A 21,573-nucleotide genomic window follows, 5' to 3' on the forward strand; every position below is an offset into this window, starting at 1 on the left:
ATACTACAAAGGTTACAGGATAAGCACAGTACGGTAACCAAAAACTGGAGTTTGACTTCCATGTTCTATTTTATGTCTGAGCCCCTATGTTGATTGATCTATCTGGTTTAAATGAAGAAATTCATTGCACTATAGATGAAACAAACAAACTTTGGTTAAAATCTAGCAGATTCAGAATTCTTTTTTAAAGAAAAGTTCAGGGACAACATATAAGGGACAGGTGTATTGATGGTAAAAGTGATGGCTCATATGGCCCATGTGGACAAGGGCACACATCGGTCTAAGAAGGAGAACAGATAATTATAACAAGATATTCATGAACCAATGTTTTATTTTCACAAATTATTTGCAAATAATAATTTTATTTAATCAAATAGGCCACCATTCACTGTTTTCTGGAATCACAACCTCATTATCATTCTCACATTGTACAATGAAAGAAAGTAATTGCCTTATTCATGACAAGACAACAATTTAGTACTTTAACTTGTTTCTTTTAAGCAGCTACTAACTATACATTAATGTCATATTCTGCAACAGCAGTCATTGCTTTTTGGTCCTTACGAAATATGAGCCTATCGAAGTTAAACATTAAAACATATACTGTACAACAGCAACATTCAATCAGTACTTTAAAACATATGTTTAACAATAAAATTAATAACATTTAATAATAAGAAATATCAAAACTTTAAAACAGTTAAAATCAAATTTTAAAACATTTGTAACCAATGATCAACAATAAAATAGCTGTCTTCAATCATTTACAGAAGTAACTCATTCCTTCATCACTTGATTTTCTTTGCCTCTTCCTTGCTTCCAATGTACTGAAAAATTCTCTTATATCTTCTTCACGAACCACCTTAAAAAGATATAATAATATGAATCGTAATTGACACATGTTCACAACTGAACCTTCAAATAAGGGAAATAAGAATATTTTTTTTAACAGAAACAAAAAATCCAACCCTTCTTCTCAACTTTCATTTAATATTTGTAACTAGAGACATCAATGCTTCAAAAATTATTGAATTGCACAACATTTTAAAACATATGTCACTACATAAGTTATGATGCAATTTCCAAGTTTAGCTTAATTCTAATTAGACCTTGTCAAGTTCATATTTTTATGACAAAGACTTGAATTCATTCTGTGAAAGAAATAAAACAGTAAGTTCACAACTACACACGGTAAGTATTGGACGGTATGGCGTTATTCTATAAAGCTTTCAGTTTTATAACATGGTCAAGTCCATATATGCTAAAGGAAAACACTGAAATATTTCTGATAACAAAAATAATTTTAAGTTAGCACAGCCAGTAAAATAGTTTTTGAACAGCACTATAACCTTAATACAGTTGTCAAAAGAATAAATATATGTAACTTCAAAGAGGACTTACAAGCATCAGCAGATAACTTCAAAAGGTAACAATATTTAAAGGGACATAACTTAATTTAATAAAAAATGCTTCTATGTTACCTTCATCTTCATTTCATGGTGGGTAATATTTTTGAAAAGCCTAAAAGTTATCATTCTGGGAATATTTGGTTCACACAAACATGGTGTTTTTCAAGGAAACATTAAAAATCACCTGTGATCATGCCATGGTTCAGTCAGCTTAATGGTCTATCTTACCTTTTTATTTTCTGCAAATTTTTTCAGGTAATCATTCAGTTCACTCTTCAGATCATTATAACCTACAAATAATAATCCAAAATTAGAACCACAATAACAAGGCCATGCAGGTTCAAGTTCAAAGTTTTATTTTAGATCAAATACTCAACAGGAGTGCACATTCTGAAATGTATCACCTGCTTTACTTATCATGATTGAATACTGTAAATTCAACAATTATTGCGTGCATTTATTATTGAGATTTCGTCCTTTTTAGACTAAAATGCAATTTAATTTTTGCAATATTGAGCAAAATTCTGTTTAATTCATATAAAAATTTCAAAGTGCAGGTTTAAATTATTGCGATTATAACCCTGTTGCAGTTTTGCAAAAATAAAAACATTGCAATAAATTCTGAATTTACAGTATATATCTAATGCATAACCTAAACAGTAATAATTAATGATCTATGTAAATGAGGTCAAGGTCAGATGAAACCTATCTGACAGAACTGTTCACCTTTAGCTTACAATTATTCTGTACACCAAACATTGTATACCATTTGCATATAACATAAGACACCTTTTTTTATATCTATTTTAATTTGCAATTATACCAAAAGTTATGATTAAATAAAGATGTGTCCATCATGTGGGGCTAAATATCATTGACACAGCAGCCCAACATTATAATTCAACCAATTAAGACATGCAAAAATGAAAGTTTAAAATAACGGTGTTTAAATGTCTTGCTTGCTGCAATCCTTTTTTTTTTTTTTTAAAGTGCAATGAACTATGAACTTACACCCTGTTACAATACTGACCATGTAAAACTTCCACTTGTTGTAGTCTATTCATGTTAGATAATGCTTGAAGACCTTTATCATACTGGGATGTAGGTGTGGATTTCTCTTTTCCTCTTACTTCATAAGCATGTACAGTATCACTTTCATCACTCAAAAATTCTATTCCTTCATCACAATATATATTCTGAAGAAAAAAATAAAAAAATAATTCTAATGATAAAATTTAATTCTTACGTTTATGCAAAGACATTTTCAGGAGTAAAACCCACTAAAGAAATATCACATCATAACTAATCGGGTGATTTTTAACAACCTGGACTGACTGGTAAGCCTGTGAACAGTTGGTATCACAACATAAAACTATTAAAAATAAATTTACAAAATTTTGTATACCTTACAATCTGTACATGTACAAAGTTTTGATCTCCAGCCATCAGCAAAGAAAGCAGCTGTATCTTTATGTGAGATTTTTCTCTTCTGTAACTCCTTCAAATGGCATGATTTTCTTGGAGATGATGCGTTGTCAACCTTAATAATTATAAAATATAATAAGTACACTATACAGCAAGATATCAATACATAATTTTACAAAAAAGGAATAAAAGTATTGAGGATCAAATTGACACTATATGTTCAATGGAGATCATCTCTAACTCACACTATCAAATTTTCTTGTTCAATTTACCTTCAAATCTGAGTGAAAAACCTTAATTGGTATATATTTTGTTTTAAATTTACAGCATAATGTACACATGTACTATGTTTCAGATTGATGCGACCCTAATTTCATTTTAAACTCCAATGTTTTTTTTGTTTCTGTTTGCTGATGGGTTGCTGCTTTTATGACATTGGTCCTATGTACTTTATTTACCTGCATCAAACCTTATGTAAGAAACCTTATACACTAACTTGTTCAATTTTCTTTCTTTTTGCTGGTGAATGTTTTCCTCCTGTTGCTTTAGAAGCCTTTGCATTGTCATTTCCACCACTTGCAACATCTATACTGTCTGAAGTTTCTCCTGACGTCAGTTTCTGGGTTTCTGAAATAAACAATTCATGATTAATTTTCATTAATTCAAGCTTCAATGTAATATCTTTTCAGCCATTTGACCAAGACAATATAGGGAAAGTAAAGCCCTGATATGTAGTGTCTTTATATAAAAATTGGAAATCTACATCAGTGCTTGTCACTGTCTTCTGTGCATTTTTGATAGGTTAAAAAAAAAATTAAAAAAAATTGTAACTTGATTAGAAAAGCATTAATTATAAGTACATTAAGAAACCCACCTAAACTGTGTATTGTGTATGCCCAGAGAAAATCATGTTTTGACATGCATCCTCTACAAACCATCTCTGTTCTAACATTGTTTTCAGGGAATTCATCAAAACCAAGATGCTAGAAAATAAAATTATAAATTATTATAGTAATAGTGTAAGAACTGATTAACTTACATGTACTGAGTAAAGAGTTTGAAATATTTAATCTCTGAATAAACCAGTAGTTTAAAATTTTCATAAATATGACCAAATGAAAAAAAAATACTTAGAAAAACAGTTAATGGACAATATAATTCTATAAATTTGATTTAACAGGTGAAGTAAATGCAAATACAAATCTTGTCATTTCATCTTTGTACATCACAATTTAAAGAAAATAATATGTTTTCTCTGCTGATTAAAAAAAAATTGAACTTTGATAGTTACAACTTTAATGTTAAGCAAATCAGAAAGCCTTTGGAGTTTGTGGTTCAGTGGTTGCTGTTTGCCATACTTGTTTTTTGCTTATAGTTTTAAGCATGATTGGGCTGTCAGTTTTTACTTTTGATTTGCTTTGCATTTTGTTATGCCCAGGCCTACTACATTTTTATATCTTGCTGTGAGATTTGGAGTTTGATGTTTGATTAAGGCTTGCTGCGACATCTTTGTTTTTTGTTCTCTGGTAGATAGTTATCTCATTAATATTGGCAAGCATACCACATCTCCTTATGGTATATACTCATGTATACGAAAATGTATACTATCTTACTCTTCCATGGTACCAGTCTTCACACATTATGCACTGTATCATTTCATCCTCTACCTACAAGTAAAAATATCACACATTATACACTGTATCATTTCATCCTCTACCTACAAGCAAAAATATCACACATTATACACTGTACAATTTCATCATCTACCTACAAGCTAAAATATCACACATTATACACTGTATCATTTCATTCTCTACCTACAAGCAAAAATATTGTATCACACATTATACACTGTATCATTTCATCCTCTACCTACAAGTAAAAATATCACACATTATACACTGTATCATTTCATCCTCTACCTACAAACAAAAATATCACACATTATACACTGTATCATTTCATCCTCTACCTACAAGTAATAATATCACACATTATACACTGTATCATTTCATCCCCTACCTACAAGCAAAAATATCACACATTATACACTGTATCATTTCATCCTCTACCTACAAGCAAAAATATCACACATTATACACTGTATCATTTCATCCTCTACCTACAAGCAAATATATCACACATTATACACTGTATCATTTCATCCTCTACCTACAAGCAAATATATCACACATTATACACTGTATCATTTCATCCTCTACCTACAAGCAAAAATATCACACATTATACACAGTATCATTTCATCTTCTACCTACAAGGAAAAATATCACACATTATACACAGTATCATTTCATCCTCTACCTACATGTACAAGCAAAAATATCACACATTATACACTGTATCATTTCATCCTCTACCTACAAGCAAATATATCACACATTATACACTGTATCATTTCATCCTCTACCTACAAGCAAATATATCACACATTATACACTGTATCATTTCATCCTCTACCTACAAGCAAAAATATCACACATTATACACAGTATCACTTCATCTTCTACCTACAAGGAAAAATATCACACATTATACACAGTATCATTTCATCCTCTACCTACAAGCAAAAATATCACACATTATACACTGTATCATTTCATCCTCTACCTCAGGGTTTCCGCTGGCGATCGCCATTTTCGCAATTTGCGAAAAAATAATAATTTTGGCAATTAAAATTCGTCATTGGCGAAAGAAATATATATCACGATTTATTTTCAGCCATCTTGTTTATTTACTTTTTTCGGGTTTCTCTGACTTTACCGATCAGACAATACTCAGAATTCACCTTGAACTCGTTAAAATTTTGACAGAAAATCAATAATCAGCTGATTGCATTTATAGGTATGGTCAGCTATCGACATCAAAGGACTAATTAATAAAGGTGTTGATTGTTGATTGAATGAAAAAGTTAAATGGCTTCTGTCACATGTCACAAAAGGCATCTATTAACCATGTTGCGATGCATGTGTTAGAAACAAAGTTTTTACGCTTCCTCTCCTTCTTTTAATGAAAGCCCAGAAAAGAAAACTGTTGTAATGACGAAAAATGTTTAAAAGCAAGGAAGGTCTCTGATTTAAAATTTTATCATTTAACTTTTATAAAGATCGTTGATTTGAGTGTGCAATTCGTTTCAGTGACACACGTGATTCAAGTATATAGTTTTACTTATTTACGATAGTCTAGTAGTAGAAAAGAAAAATCGTTATGAAGAAATCTATTCAAAAGGTTGGCATGAGAGTAACCCTTCAATGTAATGACTACACCTTACACGAGGGATCAATTCCAAGTGATAAGATGCTTTGTTTTGTTGTAAAAACACTTCGTATTTAGGTAGGGGGGCCTGGAAAAAAAAGTATTTTTTTCAAATAAAAATATATTTGTGTCACTTGGCGAAAAAAATTATAAAGTGGCGAAAAATTTATTGTTTTGGCAAAAGAGGTGGCGAAAAAAATAATTGACCCAGGGGAAACCCTGCTCTACCTACAAGCAAAAATATCACACATTTTACACTGAATCATTTCATCCTCTACCTACAAGCAAATATATCACACATTATACACTATCATTTCATCCTCTACCTACAAGCAAAAATATCACACATTATACACTGAATCATTTCATCCTCGTCCTACAAGTAAACATATTAAAAATCTGTCAGCTATGCAGCTATCAATTTACATTTTGTAACTCTTTTTCACATTATTTCATAACTTTTATTCAAAGGTAAATGTTTGAAATTGGCAGTTGCTGCTTTTCTGTTAAGTATTTTAAATAAGAGAATAAGACTGGTCAACTCAGTCTGTTATCTGCATTTCACATCGCCAGGCTATTATAATGAATTTGCAAGTAATATTATTCACCAATGCTGGAACGACCTTTTGGTAATAACTGTATTACACTGTAATGCAGCATTATATAATAATAATAAATGCAAATATGGATAGACTTGTTGAAAGTTAAAGACTTGAAATACTACTTTCTCTATAGATTTAGATTTCTTACATCATCATCTGGATCAGGGTAGGGTCTATCACATACACAGTAAATCCCTCTAAAGTTATGGTTGTATCTGTTATCTACATTGTACTCTGATTTTCTCTATAAACAGAAAATGAATCATGCACTGAGGAGATGACAAGGTATCAGTGCCCGTGTCAGTGGTATATTCGGCTTCATGATTATATATATACAATGTATAGTTAGCTTCAAAGTATGATCGATGTCAAGTTCAATCTAATTCACATGTAGAATTTCCAAAAATAATTAATATAAAGGTTCGAAGATTCAGGTCTAGGACCTTTTCAGGTAATGTAAACACCTTAGGTAGCACTCCACAGTTAGGTGTGTAGTTTCGCATTTTGGCCCCTGTGGATTTTTAAAATATGAGAGCTAGTGTGAAATAAAATTAATTTTTGGATAGCTGAGTACTAAAGTATTGGGTTTATATGAACATCAAGATTATGTAATGCATGTAATATAGGCTGTTTTCTGTATGACAGTCCGTATTTGCATGTCCATACCATACTTTAATATTGGTCCGGCAATTATTGTAATGTTTTTTTCCAACTTTTTGACGCACGAACTTTGTGATTAGATTTTACGAAAAAATGAGGCGTAAGACACCCATTTTTTATTTGATCATTAGGAAGATCTATGCAAACAGTTTCTTAAAAGGTATCACTCAAAGGCATTGAAATTCTAGTTTGATCCAAATTTTGGGGGGATATGTGACATGTTTACCCCCCTTTTTGCAATATTTTATTGTAAATAAATGCAGAATGTTGCCATGGATACACATAAAAGAAATTATTTTTCACCCTTTTAACTTTGAAAAATCAAATCTATGGAAGATACTGATTACATACATATGCACATGTAAAACACAGAAATCCAGGAATAGGAGATGATAAAACATTTTGTGGCTCATTTTTAATTTTATTTTCTAACTGTGGAGTGCTACCTTAATATTTTTTTAATGAAAGTTAGACAAACAAACATTTTCAAAATTTTCATTTATTTACTTACAATTGAACAATGTAAATAGTAACATATGTAATACTAAAATTTGCTAAAGATACATTTTTGTACCTTTAGTATGTTTAATACACTGTCAAATTTTCTTGCAATATAATATTTCTCAAGCGTTTTATACAAAAAATGTGTCTCACCTCATACAACTGACATGTCTGGTCTTTAAATTTACCATTCCCACAGTCACATTTAAAATTCCTATTAAAATGTTAAAAAAAATTAACCAAAGAGTTAAAAAAACAAACAAATGTAACTGTCAGCCATTTAATTTACAAAATGTATTGCATTCTATAAAAAAAAAAGGAAGTAAATAGTTTATTAAAGTGTCACACAATATGTGTTATTGAATTGGTATTTTTTTCTAAAGTAAAGATACATGTATCAAGAAGATTCTGTATTTCAGTATTATAAAGTTTGAATTTTGATGTCCGTATGATTTAACAGACTTTCAGAACAGTGCCATATCAGACAGGGATTTAAATAATTTTAAAAATCAGTGACTGTGTACATGCTATCAAAGAAATAAAGCATAAACATAAAATAATCCTCTTTAAATACAGTTTAGTGCATCTTTAAAAACTGTTATTAAAATTAAAGACACAAATAGCATCTATATTCAACCAAGTTAAGTTCAGTAATGCTAAGTTAGCTGTTAATACATATTATTTCTAGATAGTAGAAAAATAATCACTGTTTTAAAAACATTACCTTTTAGTATATAGTTCTATTAAGTCATGGCCATCATGACATTCGTAGCTACAGGCAAGACAAATTCCAGATGGTTCACTTGTGTTACATGTCATACAGGCATATAAAGCTTGTCTTGATACATAACCCTAAAATATAACATAACTTAAATCTAATTTGTTTAATAGATCATTATAAATAGGAATTCAAGCGCTAATGAGCATCCTTAAATTTTAAAGAAATCTTCAAACAGGGAGCTAAAAGATGCTTTATCAAAAACAGTTTGGTAGTTATGTATGTTGCAACCAATCTGTTAGCATAAACTAAAAATATAATATATGCAATCATATTCAACAGCAATTGATTTAAATTTATACAAAAATACTGAACAAGATTGGAAAATTGCAACTTTGTGACCTTGTGTTCTAGTTTCTGATAAAGACGGGATGCATCTAACTGATGATTGACAATTTAAATTCCTCTGTTCTATACACCTTATCAGTGGCAGATCCAGAAATTTACATAAGTGGGGGCCCACTGACTGACCTAAGGGGGGGCCCCCTCCAGTCACGCTCCAATGATTCCCTATATAAGCAACCAAATTTTTTCCCAAAAAGGGGGGGCCTGAGCCCCCCATAAATACGACTCTGCTTATCTCTATATGTCCGCCATTACTGGATATCACACAGGTTCCCGTAAATTTTTTGTTGTATGCATCAAAAGTTCAAGCCGCCAGGTCAGCCAGGATTAGGGATAAGGTGTATTAGCATGTGTGCAAAACTGGTAGTAAAACTGCCGCTTTTTTGCGCATGTCCCAAGTCAGGAGCCTCTGGCCTTTGTTAGTCTTGTATTATTTTTATATTAGTTTCTTGTGTACAATTTGGAAATTAGTATGGCGTTCATTATCACTGAACTAGTATATATTTGTTTAGGGGCCAGCCGAAGGACGCCTCCGGGTGCGGGAATTTCTCGCTTCATTGAAGACCTGTTGGTGACCTTCTGCTGTTGTTTTTTATTTTGGTCGGGTTGTTGTCTCTTTGACACATTCCCCATTTCCATTCTCAATTTTATTGTAAAGTGTTAAATTATGTGCAATCCATTATTTAATAAATAAATATAGATACATACATGAACATGTATCATTGTATGTCATGTATGTACATCAATAGGTCTTTTTATCATTTTTTAAGGTTTATGTGTACCCTATGGCTAAAAGAGCAGAATTTTCACCTCAAAATTTACTCTGAATACAGACCAACCTGAGCATCTGTAAAAAATTTCAGGCATAGCATGCCCTAGATAAACGAATTTTAAATATGTTTTATGTTTTAGAAAAATAAAAAAATACAAGGATTTCGCCGTGCACTTTTTTTTTCATTGCTCCAGAAGGTGCCAAAATAAACTAGTTGGGAAACAGGTTGAGAACTTCCCCACAGGTAAAAATCAAAGTGAGCATGAGTGGACTATCAAGGTAAACTCAACTGTTTGTTAATTTTATCATCTTCTGCAGAGACGTAAAACAGTGTACAGCAAAATCCAGTTAAGTTATGAATTTTCTAAATCATACCATGCATTTGAATTCTATTTATCTAGGGCAAGCTATGCCTTAAAACTTTTCCAGATGCACAGGTTTGCCTGTACTCAGAGAAAATATTGAGATGAAAATACAGCCATTTTAGCCATAGGGTCGGAAGCAAGTTAACTCGTACCAACGGAAACTCGTACCATGTTAACTCGTACCAAAAAAGTTAACTCGTACCACTGGAATGTCGTACCACTGCAAACTCGTACCATCAAAAATATATTAAAAATTACGAATATTTTATGTTATTTTTTTTGTAAACTTAATAAAATTAATGTTGAATTACTTGAATTTTATACTGGATTTTATAGACAAAAATACGAATGTTTTTTCTAAAAAGCTTTATTTTTTAAGCTGATATTTCAAAGTAGTTATAATCCAGAAGAAAGAAAAAAACATTGCTTTAACTGTACCTGAAGATGCTGTAATCCATGATCACAAATTGAATGCTTGTTGAAAGCCATGTGCTTTTTGGCGGGAAAATTCGGGAACAGGAAACGGTTACATTACATTGTAACTTGTTATTTATAAAAAGTAAAAATTTCAATTTCTTAATCATTTTGATTAAGTGCTAGAATTTACATGTATTCATGAAAAATTAATTTGGAATGATTAAAAGATCATTAAAAATTAAATTCAATAATAACCAGTAAAAGTTTTAAAAAGTCAAAGGAGACAACAAAGCAAATCTGCCACAGTATTTTCTATCCAATAGACAGGGAACATAAATTTAGCTGCAAATTGGTCATTGTACTTTCAAATTATATACATTTTACAGACTTGAGAGGTATTGAGTTAAAGTAAATAACATACATCATTAAACACCATTTAAATAAGTTGGTACGAGTTAGCAGTGGTACGAGTTTGCATTGGTACGAGTTTTTGTAAAGTGGTACGAGTTGACGTTGGTACGAGTTTACAATGGTACGGGATAACTATAATTCATAGGGTCCACATAAACCTTATTTCATGTATTTAAGTAACCTATAGCTACGACTTATTATATATTGATATAAGGTTACAAACGCCTCAGGTGCGAAACGACATAGTAATTTACGAATCGACTAGTTACAAAACGACCAGGTTACGAAAGACCGGCAACCACCAACTGACTGTCAGTCAGTGTCGGAGTAAACTACGCACCATTACGTAAGTGCAGTTGACAGCATCGCTATCCCCCAAGACAGCGTTTGCATCTGCTTCTAATTCTTCTTGCTCTTGCAAAACTTCAAGCATTGAAATAGCTGAATCTTCATCTTGTGTTTCTTCTTTCCGAGCAGAAGACTGTCCACTTTCGTTGGTTGCCATTTTTTCCCTCTAAAATTTTCTAACCTTTTGATAACTGTAGAAATGTTCCGAAAGGAAAGGTAGCGCTTGTTCCCCAAAATGCAGTATAAGAAAACAAAGCAGAAGAAAGACCTTCAATTATTTGGCGAAAATGAAGCGAACAAAACTCTACTGAAGCGAATGCTCTTGGCATCAATGTCATTCAAAATACTTCTTTAACCTTAAATATAATCAATTTAGATATTGAAATAATTTACTTCTCTTTCATAACATTTGTAAATTGATTATAATTAACCATCAACAAAAATGATTTTAGAACTAGTGTATTTTTGGTGTTAAGTTATTTTGAATACACGTGTTTGTGCTAAAAAAAACATGGAGCCAGTGATACCGGTATGTCTTTATTTACTATTATGTTACATACTTTGAATGGGATTACATATTTTTGTTTAAATATACCTTTAAAGCATTCTAATCATTTACTGTGCCTTAATTATTTTGTAATTCATTTGATTGTACATAACTCACATATTGGGCACCATGATTGGTTATTAAAATATCTATATATTTTAATATTGTATGAAAGTACATTACACCGTGACCCAAGGTAATTAGATTGTGACACAGTGATGACTGCTATACCCATATAATGACAATGTTGCCTAGTGTGTCTGTTTTGTTCGCGATGCGTTTATAGATATAATGGAATTTGATGCGACAGTCATACAAGTGAGAGGTTTAGCGCTACAGGTCTGTGTCTCTTACCTCAGTATGCTGCTAAACGATGAAAAATATCATCTACCGACATGTAAACAACATTTTTTTAGCCTACCAATGCGTTTTCAGACAACATCGTCACTGTGAAACCCTCTGATGAACACCATAGAATCAGTCAAAGTTTAGTCCTGGTATCTATGATGAGTTTATTTACAACCACTGGGTCGAAGCCGCTGCTGGTGGAGATTTATTTCCCCGAGGGTATCACACACCTAGTAGTCAGCACTTTTTGTGCTGACATGAATTGTCATTGATATGGTACGTTACATTTATAAATTTACTGTTTACAAATTTTAGAGTTTTTTGAAATACTAAGGCTTTTCTACCTCAGGCATAGATTACCTTACATGTATTTGTCAAAACTTCTAGGAATTTTGGTTCTCAATGCTCTTCAACTTCGTACTTTATTTGACCTTTTTAACGTTTTTGGATCCTAGCGTTACTGATGAGTCTTTTGTAGACGAAACGCTCGTCTGGAGTATATACTAAATTTAGTTCTGGTATCTATGATGAGTTTATTCACACGATCTTTAGATATGAGAGAACAAGAAGATATGCTTGTCCTAGATTGCAACGGCAGTTGACACAACTCTACACCAACATATATTACAGAAAATGAGCTACTACGGTATTCTAGAAGATGTTTTCAGCTGGATAATCGCCTGGCTCACCAAACGAAATCAACGAGTGTGTGTAGATGGTAGAATAAGTGAGATGAAAGCAATGCGTTCTGGTGTAACCATGTGCACCGTCCTTGGACCCTATGCATCCTGCTGTATATCAACGACATAGGCGATTCGATATCACCAAATACCAGTCTACGACGACTGTTAGCTGACGACTGCCTCTTGTAAAGACGCTTCAACAACTTGGAGACATACCAGCAGCTGCAACAACACCGTACGCAACTCGTAAAATGGACAAGACGCTGGCAGATGACATTCCATCCAGCAAAATGTTTCATCCTTAGGGTGACCAGAAAACGGAACCCTGTTGTTCATAACTACCATATGTTGGAAGCATTACCTGGAAACTGTTCAGCACTACCCTTACATCGGTTTCGAACTGTCAAATGATATGAATTGGAACATCATATTTCCAAAGCAACTTAACATTTCCAAAGCATCATCAAAAGCTAACAAAATACTTGGACTTTAAGAAGGAACTTAGACAAGTGTCCACAGGGGTCCTACTAAAATGCGCCCGGGAGCGCCCGGGTGAAGAAAAAGCGCCCGGGGAAAAGAAAAAGCGCCCGGAGAAGAAAATATAGCGCCCGGGGAACAGAAAAAGCGCCCGGGAAAAATATTTAATTAGATATTTTGTTGGAATGAGACAACTTTGTTAAGTTATGGACATTGGTTTTTTTTTTTAGACAAGTAATTTGCAAATTCAGATAATAGACATTTTTAATAAAGCACAAAAACAAGTATGAATATTTCATTTTTAACAAAAATATATGAATACTATTTCGAAAGACTGATAATAATATTAATGGATCACAGTTTATGCGAAAGATTTATATCATGTAAGACATCAAAAGACATGTTTCACCATGCAGTTTCGAAAATAATACACCTCAGGCACCGATATTTTTAGTAACCGGCAAAATATACATTTTGATCGAGGACAATGTCTTTTATGATTCTTCTATAGACTCTTATTTATATCTATTTACTTACTTATATACAATTTTGAAATCAAAAATGTAAAAGTACAACAACAATTTAGATGTAGCATCGTACATATCCCCATTTTTATTAAGGACAAAACAAGCAATGATAAGTAATTTTTTAAGAAAAAAAAATATTGTTATGAATAATTATTATTTTCTTCTCCCGGGCGCTTTTTCTGTTCCCCGGGCGCTATATTTTCTTCTCCGGGCGCTTTTTCTTTTCCCCGGGCGCTTTTTCTTCACCCGGGCGCTCCCGGGCGCATTTTAGTAGGACCGGTCCACAGTGCACTTATGAAATAGAGCGCATGCAAAGCATTTGGTTCGACCTCAAGTTAAGTATGAATCAGCAGTTTGGGGTCCATATAAAAAGTGCCCGATTTGTAACAAGTTATCCTCAGGAACCAGGAAATGTTACCAACATCCTACCGACATTTGGCTGGACAACCCTAGCAACACTCAGAAAAGGAGTCAATCTCATACTTCTGTATAACATCCTTCATGGAGAAGTATCAGTTATCATTCCAGATTACACCAAGAGGCCAACCGTAACCAGACAATACCACAGAGACAGGTTTTCCATAATCAGCACTTCAACGGATGCCAAAGCTCAATCCCAAGAGCAATTGCGGACTGGAACTAACTTCCCGAAAGTGCCATCCAAGCCCCCACAGCAGACGCCTTCCGGGTCTGTGCGTAGGAGTTTCTGACGAAAACTATGGATAACAGATTTTAACCCTGTACAGTTGTTTTCATTTCATTTTTTTATATTTCAAAAAAATTTTAAACAAAAAGTCTGCCATGATAAAATTTAAAAAAAAGAAGACCAAACATACCAATAAAAATCTGGACTTTTAAAGTTTCTAGTAAAGGAAAATGCGTTCAGAAATGGAAATTCGACAGAGAGGTAAGTCCCTTTTTTTGTGATATTCGTCGTGTTGGTCTGAAGAATTAAGAATTTCAAGATACCAGGCTGGCTTATTATTTTGAAACGTTAGATAGGAGTTTCTACACAAAGACCCTAATATGAGTGTCAGTTTTTGTACTAAATTATAATCCTGGTACCTTTGATAACTATTTCACATCCTTGTTTTTTTTTTTGTTTTGCGAACGGTTGTCTCATTAGCAATCACACCACATTTCCGTATTTTGACAATACAGACGACTTATCTAGATATAGGAAGATGTGGCGTGAGTGCAAATCTAGAACAGTTATTAAAAATCAATAACCTTTAGTGTAAAGCATTTTTTTGTTGTCTCAGAAACAACTAAAAAGCTAAAGACAACGATCTTGATATGTTAGTCATAATGAGCCAAGCAATGGTGCTGGATGAAAATGAGTTAGATGACTCTACTTTTTATATATTAAAAGAAACCAGGTATCAGGATGAAAAAGTGAGGAAAAAACCTCGCTGTTTATACAGATGTGACCAAAAGATATTGCATATGTGTTACTATTATACTAACAAAATACAAAATACACACAAAGTTAAGGCTATGATGAAGCACCAATGGCCGATAATTAGGGGAAAACCAGGAACCGTTTATCAGAAAAACTTAAAATTTTTGTTTTACTAAAACTTTAACAAGATGGTTGTAGGATGTTGTAAATCCTAACATACGTGTCAAGTGATTAGAAAACCAAACCAGTAAATTCTTATAATAAAATTGAGAAAGGAAATGGCGAATATGTCAAAGCGATAACCACCCGACCATAGAGCAGACAACAGCCGAAGGCAACCAATGGGTCTTCAATGTAGCGAGAAATGCGAGAATGAAATACAAACAACTGCGAATGACGATAGACTATTTAATACCATAAACACAGATAGAATTTGGAAACCAGATTATTTTACTGTGATGTTTGCTTCACAGAGAATTCCTATTGCATTTCACACAGAATATTGAAACCACCACTTTTTGTAAATTAAGGTTACAATAGTTTGCCGATGTTCAAATGTCATACGACAGAGTACGTCAACAGATGAACGTCTCCTGCTATCCATGCAGAATCCGACATGCGAATCTATTGTCAGTCAAAATGTCACAAACAGTAAACTTTCAAACGAATTCACTGGTATAAAAAAATCGTACACCTCAAAAACATGTCGCTGGTGTGTTGAGACGTATACACATCGTATCGATAAACCAATTCGTAATAGTAACCAAATAATTGGGAATTTCGAATTCAGTCGTTCTTTTAAAATCTGTTTGAGCAGTATGTGTATAAAAAGCACAATCCTCTTTATTTAATGGATCCCGTAAAATGTGAACTGTAACATCTTAATTGAGATATATAAAATGTCGTATGATTGGGCAGATTATATGATTCTGCTGAGAAATAGAAAGTTGACAGTTTGAAAATTAAAGTCATCACGTTTGTACTAGACAGTCTGATCGATGTTCTGATACTGCTTGCCAGTAAATTATCTCTAAGTTATGAATCAGCTGAATATATGATAACTTACTGGCGTTGTCAATTTGTTTTAGATTTATGAGTTTGACTGTACCTTTGGTATCTTTCGTCCCTCTTTTACACATTATAAGTCGAGTTACGAATGTTTATACATTTATAGTCGAATGTTTACAATATTTAATCTCTAGGAGAATGAAAAAGGTTTCATCAGACAATGAACTATGTTGTGATAATGTTTTGAATTTAAAAAGGATTGTGATGAAATCATTTGGTACTTTTGTTTGCTGTTAATGATTATAAAAGACTAGTGTTAAATAAGCTTGTGAAAGAAAATGATTTCTACCAGGCGACCAAGCTTTATTATTTTTACAAATTCCTGTTAATCCAACGCAAGCGCTATATATACCATTCACACATAGTTTAGTGATGTTTATTTAGTTGCTAAAAAATAATCTTTGAATATCAAAGGAAAAAGAACAAATGTGAAATAGTACTATGTTTGAACCATGTTAAAGAGGAGAAAACGAATATCAAATTAACAAACTTAAATGACAATGTTGTTCTTCCAGCCAACGAGACAAGATTTTTCTAGAAATGTTTTTATTGAAAGATACTGTGCAACTATAGTTAAATAAAAGCAACAGTATTATACCGCTGTTCAAAACTCGTAAATCTATGGGGGGAAACAAAATTGGGGTAACAATCTAACACACACAGAAACGGACTAAGCATTAGACAAAATCCGATGAGAATAACAAATATAACATCAAACCCCAAATACATGAATTTGGGATAGAAAAGTACCGTGACACGTCATGTGTTGTTTGATACTGGAAATAACAAACAAGAACCAAATTAATTGTATGTGCTTTATACTACTAGTTATAACGAAGCAGAGAAAGGTACCAATACTTTCCGTAACTAGCTTATAAATAAACAGATCATATATACCAGGATTTTGTACGCCAGATGCGTGCTTCGTCTACAGAAGAATTATCAGTGACGCTTAGACAAACAAAGCTAAAAAGAACCCAAATAAAGCAAAGTTGGAGAGTAATGGGTACCCCAAATTTAGAGAGGATTTGCAAAATAAAGATTAGGTTATCATGTACAATAAAGTATGATACATTTTAAAAACAAACCGTTTGTACACGTTATTTATAAGCATACACCTAACGTTTAGAAAATCAAAAGAAAGCCATGGTTATTAGTATATGATACATGTCTGAAGTATGAAATGATCCAGTTTCAAAGCATAGCATTTATAAAATTAGGAAATCTTTGCAAGCTTGATACCGAAACTGCCACCGTTCCTCTCCCTCTTAAGTGGGGAGTTGGAGGAAGAAAACGCATTCTGAGTGGTAAAAAAACCCAAAATCAATAAATCCGATCGCTCGTTAATTATATAATGTTAGTATTCTTTTTGTATCCCCTTTTTTGCCGTTTTTAGGTATTATTGATATATCATGGGCTTTCAAATTTGTTGATTTGAGATTTCCAGTTGAAAATACAATAAAAGCGCCTCCGACGCAAAAATATATATTAAGTGTTCTTAATTAAACAATAACTATGGTAACATCTCAATTATATCAGAAACCATGTCACAAATAAGAAACAAGATGAACGCTACATTTTGGCATAAGAAAAATGCATGATATAAATACATGGATACAAGTTTCACCTTTTTTCCTACTAAATTTAACATAACTATGTCGGTAACATTCGTAGAATCATCACAAGATAATATGTAAGAGCTTGGAGCTGTAAAACAGACTATATAAAACGTCACCAGTGGCTGAACAGAATGTTGAAGAGCCAGTATTATTTATGTCGAAGAACGTCTCGTCCTTTTTTTTAAAGTTCTTCAGAAGATACACAGACCTTGTTGATAAATATTCGATCCGTATCAACTTAACACTTTATATATGATGGTCTTGACTTATATATATATTCATGGTACTGATGTTGTTTATCATCTTAATTGCGTGATATAGTGTTCTTTTATTTGTCCGCATGCAGGTCGGTAAATTATTGACCGAATCTGCTTTAAGTCCATTCTTGGTAATATCATTTGGCGTCGATGTATTAATCTTATAAATCCCGCCACTGTGTTATTGTGTTTTGGTTATTTATTTTTATTCTTGCATGTCTTTCATTTTTGCTTATGTGCTTCGTTTATATGCCATTTTATTTTATTTTTTTATGTAACTATTTGCTTGATTGTTTTGATAGTAATTTTTTAAAAAGATAATTGCAGAATATTCACGGCTTGACCCTTATTTTTGACAATTTTACTGATAATGGCAGTTTGTTTTGTTCACACATTGCTTTTAATGCAGTTTTATACGACTGTCATTTAAGCGGGTAGACCTTGGTTCAGGGAGACAACTCTTTAAGTCAGTTATACGTTTGTAAAAGTCAAGTTTCATCAGAATGTATTTTAAGCATTTACCTGAAACAGATTGGAAATAATCTGTGTAACCCAGAAGCTTAGAATATATTTATGAAAATGGTTGACACAAACGTACTGATGATTTTAAGAGTTATTTCCCTTAACTAAGGTCTACCTCCTACCACCAATTTCTACATAAGAAAATGTCTGTACAAAGTCAGGAATACGAAAGATACGAAAAAACGTTTTCCATTTGTTTGATGTGATTGAGCTTTCGATTTTGCTATTTGATAGGGATTTTCTTTATTGAATTTTCTTTGGAATTCGGTATTTTTGTTATTTTTCATTTAATGACTGCATGTCCATTTGTTTTGAACTTTATATTTATTACTTAGCATACTAACAACTGTCACATATTGTTTTTACTATAATGCAGTTTTATACGACTGTCATTTATATGAGAGATGTAGCTGCATTGCTACAAAACCAGATTGAATCTACACGAAAGATGTTTTCCATTCGTTTGATGTGTTTGAGTTTTATTTTCCCATTTGATAAGGGCATTTCCGTTTTCAATTTTCCTTGGAAATCGGTACTTGTATGTCCAATTGTTTTCTGTATATTTATAACTTATCGGTGGAATTAATAACTTATTCCAAGAGTAGACAGATAATCACACATAATAAATTGGAAATTTCAGTGTGTACCATGTCCTGTTACTTGCTATCCTTTGAGACTTCATCCTGGACAGGAAATTAAAGAATCACTTATCAGCTTTGTGAATAAGAATAAATTGAATGCAGCATTTATAATGACTTGTGTGGGCAGTGTGACACATGCATCTCTACGGATGTCAGACAGTAAGACGGTATAAATACCTCTTTAAATTATGTAATATGTTACTTAATATCTTTCTCGTGTTGATCACTTAAAATGCCCACATTCATCAAAATAGAAATACTTTTTTTGCACTCAAATTGGTGAATAGTTCTGTTTTGAAACATGTATGTAACCATTTTCACGTTACCTTAAAGATGTCTTTTTTCCGAAGAGGTTTTTATGAAACAGTGGAAAAGACTGGGGAAAAGTACAAATTATTGCTTTTGTTTTACTATTTGCTTATGATTTAAAGTCATAATAAACGAGTGACCGGTGAAAAATAATGGTATTCCAATTCTTGAACCATTGCATACACACATCATAAACTTAGTCTTCTGTGCACGATTTTATCATTTTTTTCACATAAATTTCGTATAATCGTCATTTTTTTCTCAATTGGTCAGTGTTTTGAAGCCGAAGTTTAACGATTGTCACCTGTTTGTCAACAAACAACAAAAAGCATGGATATTGAGAACGTGTTTAACATGTACAATCAGATAATAGTTTATTTTAAGGGCATCCATGCGTATTGCGATCACTGGATGTTTACGAGATGGGTCACACTGAGGTCACTTTGCATACGTTCTAAATATGAACAAATTAAAGAATTTTCTTCAGAAAAAATATATGTTCATAAGTTTTATAATGAAAACCATCATTTGTGTACAAACTAACATTGAGTTATGAAAATCATATGCATTTTTTTTTTCAATTTGAGGTTTCTTATGACTTTTAGTTAAATAATTTTCTAATATGTTACAGGTAAAGGAATATGAAGGTAGTTTTGAAATCGTTTCTTTTGTTGGAACGCTTTCTGCAGGCGGCCATCTACACGCCAGCCTAAGTGACAAGGACGGCAACGTATTCGGTGGCCATGTGATGGGTAATATGATTGTGTATACTACTGCAGAGATTATGGTTGGTGAGTGTTCTGGAGCTTTGTTTAGCAGAGAACATGATACAACAACAGGTTTTAAAGAACTTCTCATAGAAAAACCTGCACAAGAGGGTTAGTGTTGATGCAATAATCAATTCGAAACTTTGCACTTGTCGCAAACAAAACAAAAGTAAACCAAATGTCGTAAACGAGCCGGTATTTATACATGACGATTATGCTTCATATAACAATTTCTTTTTAAATTACCATGTTTAAAAGGCATGATATGAACACACATTTTACTCTCTTGAATTCGAAAATATTAATAAAAAATATGACAAAATCTGTTTTATGAATAATTCTTCAGATTTTCCATTCTGTCAGATTCTTGAATCTTTTGCTGGATATTTGCTTAATAGTTTCGTTAATGTAAAACTGGGAAACATTTCAACTGACATGTCTGCACCAATTGCTAACAAACTAAAAATACTTTACGTAAAATAACATAATAATTTGGGATCAAAACTGTTCTTACGGAGCCTGTATTTGTTCGATATTAAAACTAGTATTAGATGATAATTTAAACTATTTTCAATATAGACATGTATTTTCCCCCTCTAGTATGTGAAAATTAAAAACCCAAAATACTGAAATCCTTACAGGCATTTTCTTTAGTGGCTTAAGAATCTCTGTTGATCTGGTTAAGCAATTACACCAACCACTTTGTTCATTCATTTGTTATGTAAGACAGCAATCGTGTTTCTTTTATAAAATTAACAGTGGCAGCTAGTTGATAATCAGTATATTACTACCTATTTTGAATTTACGTGTAAAAAAAATCCTTAAAGATACCTGGTTTATGATTTGTTACGTCAGACGCGTGTTTTGTCGACAAAAGACACATTATGTAGTAGCGCTGGAATCAAATAATGCGATGGCTAAATCGAATACGAAGTTAACAAAAACCGAAAACAATGTTAATCTATAGCTTTGACTTTTTTGGTGGGGTTCGTATTGGTCTACCTTTATGTCTTTTATGTTGTATGTTGTGGTGTGTATACGGTAAATGTTCACTGGGGTAAAGCTGATGACCGTAACTGCATTTACGGTCATCCCAAGAT

General features: G+C 32.5%; 2 protein-coding genes across 2 annotated transcripts; one reads left to right on the forward strand and one right to left on the reverse strand.

Annotated features, from left to right (window-relative positions):
* Window positions 1-313: 313 nt before the first annotated feature.
* LOC134712133 (putative E3 ubiquitin-protein ligase UBR7) lies at window positions 314-11,507 on the reverse strand. Its single transcript, XM_063573312.1, has 11 exons — window positions 11,299-11,507; window positions 8,595-8,722; window positions 8,024-8,084; window positions 6,858-6,953; window positions 4,448-4,501; window positions 3,709-3,817; window positions 3,331-3,461; window positions 2,815-2,949; window positions 2,440-2,605; window positions 1,638-1,699; window positions 314-862 (listed from the first exon to the last, which is right to left on the reverse strand). The coding sequence occupies exons 1-11, from the start codon at window positions 11,461-11,463 to the stop codon at window positions 761-763; spliced, it is 1,209 nt and encodes a 402-aa protein (XP_063429382.1). The 5' UTR covers window positions 11,464-11,507; the 3' UTR covers window positions 314-760.
* A 111-nt stretch (window positions 11,508-11,618) lies between these two features.
* On the forward strand, window positions 11,619-20,776 carry LOC134712134 (bifunctional protein GlmU-like). The gene is made up of 3 exons (XM_063573313.1): window positions 11,619-11,835; window positions 19,397-19,564; window positions 20,338-20,776. Exons 1-3 carry the CDS (start codon window positions 11,818-11,820, stop codon window positions 20,587-20,589), a joined length of 438 nt encoding a protein of 145 aa, XP_063429383.1. The 5' UTR covers window positions 11,619-11,817; the 3' UTR covers window positions 20,590-20,776.
* Window positions 20,777-21,573: the final 797 nt, after the last annotated feature.

The sequence above is a fragment of the Mytilus trossulus genome, chromosome 3, assembly GCF_036588685.1.
Source record: "Mytilus trossulus isolate FHL-02 chromosome 3, PNRI_Mtr1.1.1.hap1, whole genome shotgun sequence".
In the NCBI taxonomy this organism is placed as follows: domain Eukaryota; kingdom Metazoa; phylum Mollusca; class Bivalvia; order Mytilida; family Mytilidae; genus Mytilus; species Mytilus trossulus.

Excerpts from the sequence above, each read along its gene's own strand:
- LOC134712134 (XM_063573313.1), top strand. Across the intron at positions 19,565-20,337 it reads GGATGTCAGACAGTAAGACG|GTAAAGGAATATGAAGGTAG; the intron begins GTATAAATACCT and ends AATATGTTACAG.
- LOC134712133 (XM_063573312.1), bottom strand. The coding sequence starts at position 11,463 with ATGGCAACCAACGAAAGTGGACAGTCTTCTGCTCGGAAAGAAGAAACA. Across the intron at positions 8,085-8,594 it reads ATAGAACTATATACTAAAAG|GAATTTTAAATGTGACTGTG; the intron begins GTAATGTTTTTA and ends ACATTTTAATAG. Across the intron at positions 3,462-3,708 it reads ATACACAATACACAGTTTAG|AAACCCAGAAACTGACGTCA; the intron begins GTGGGTTTCTTA and ends TGTTTATTTCAG.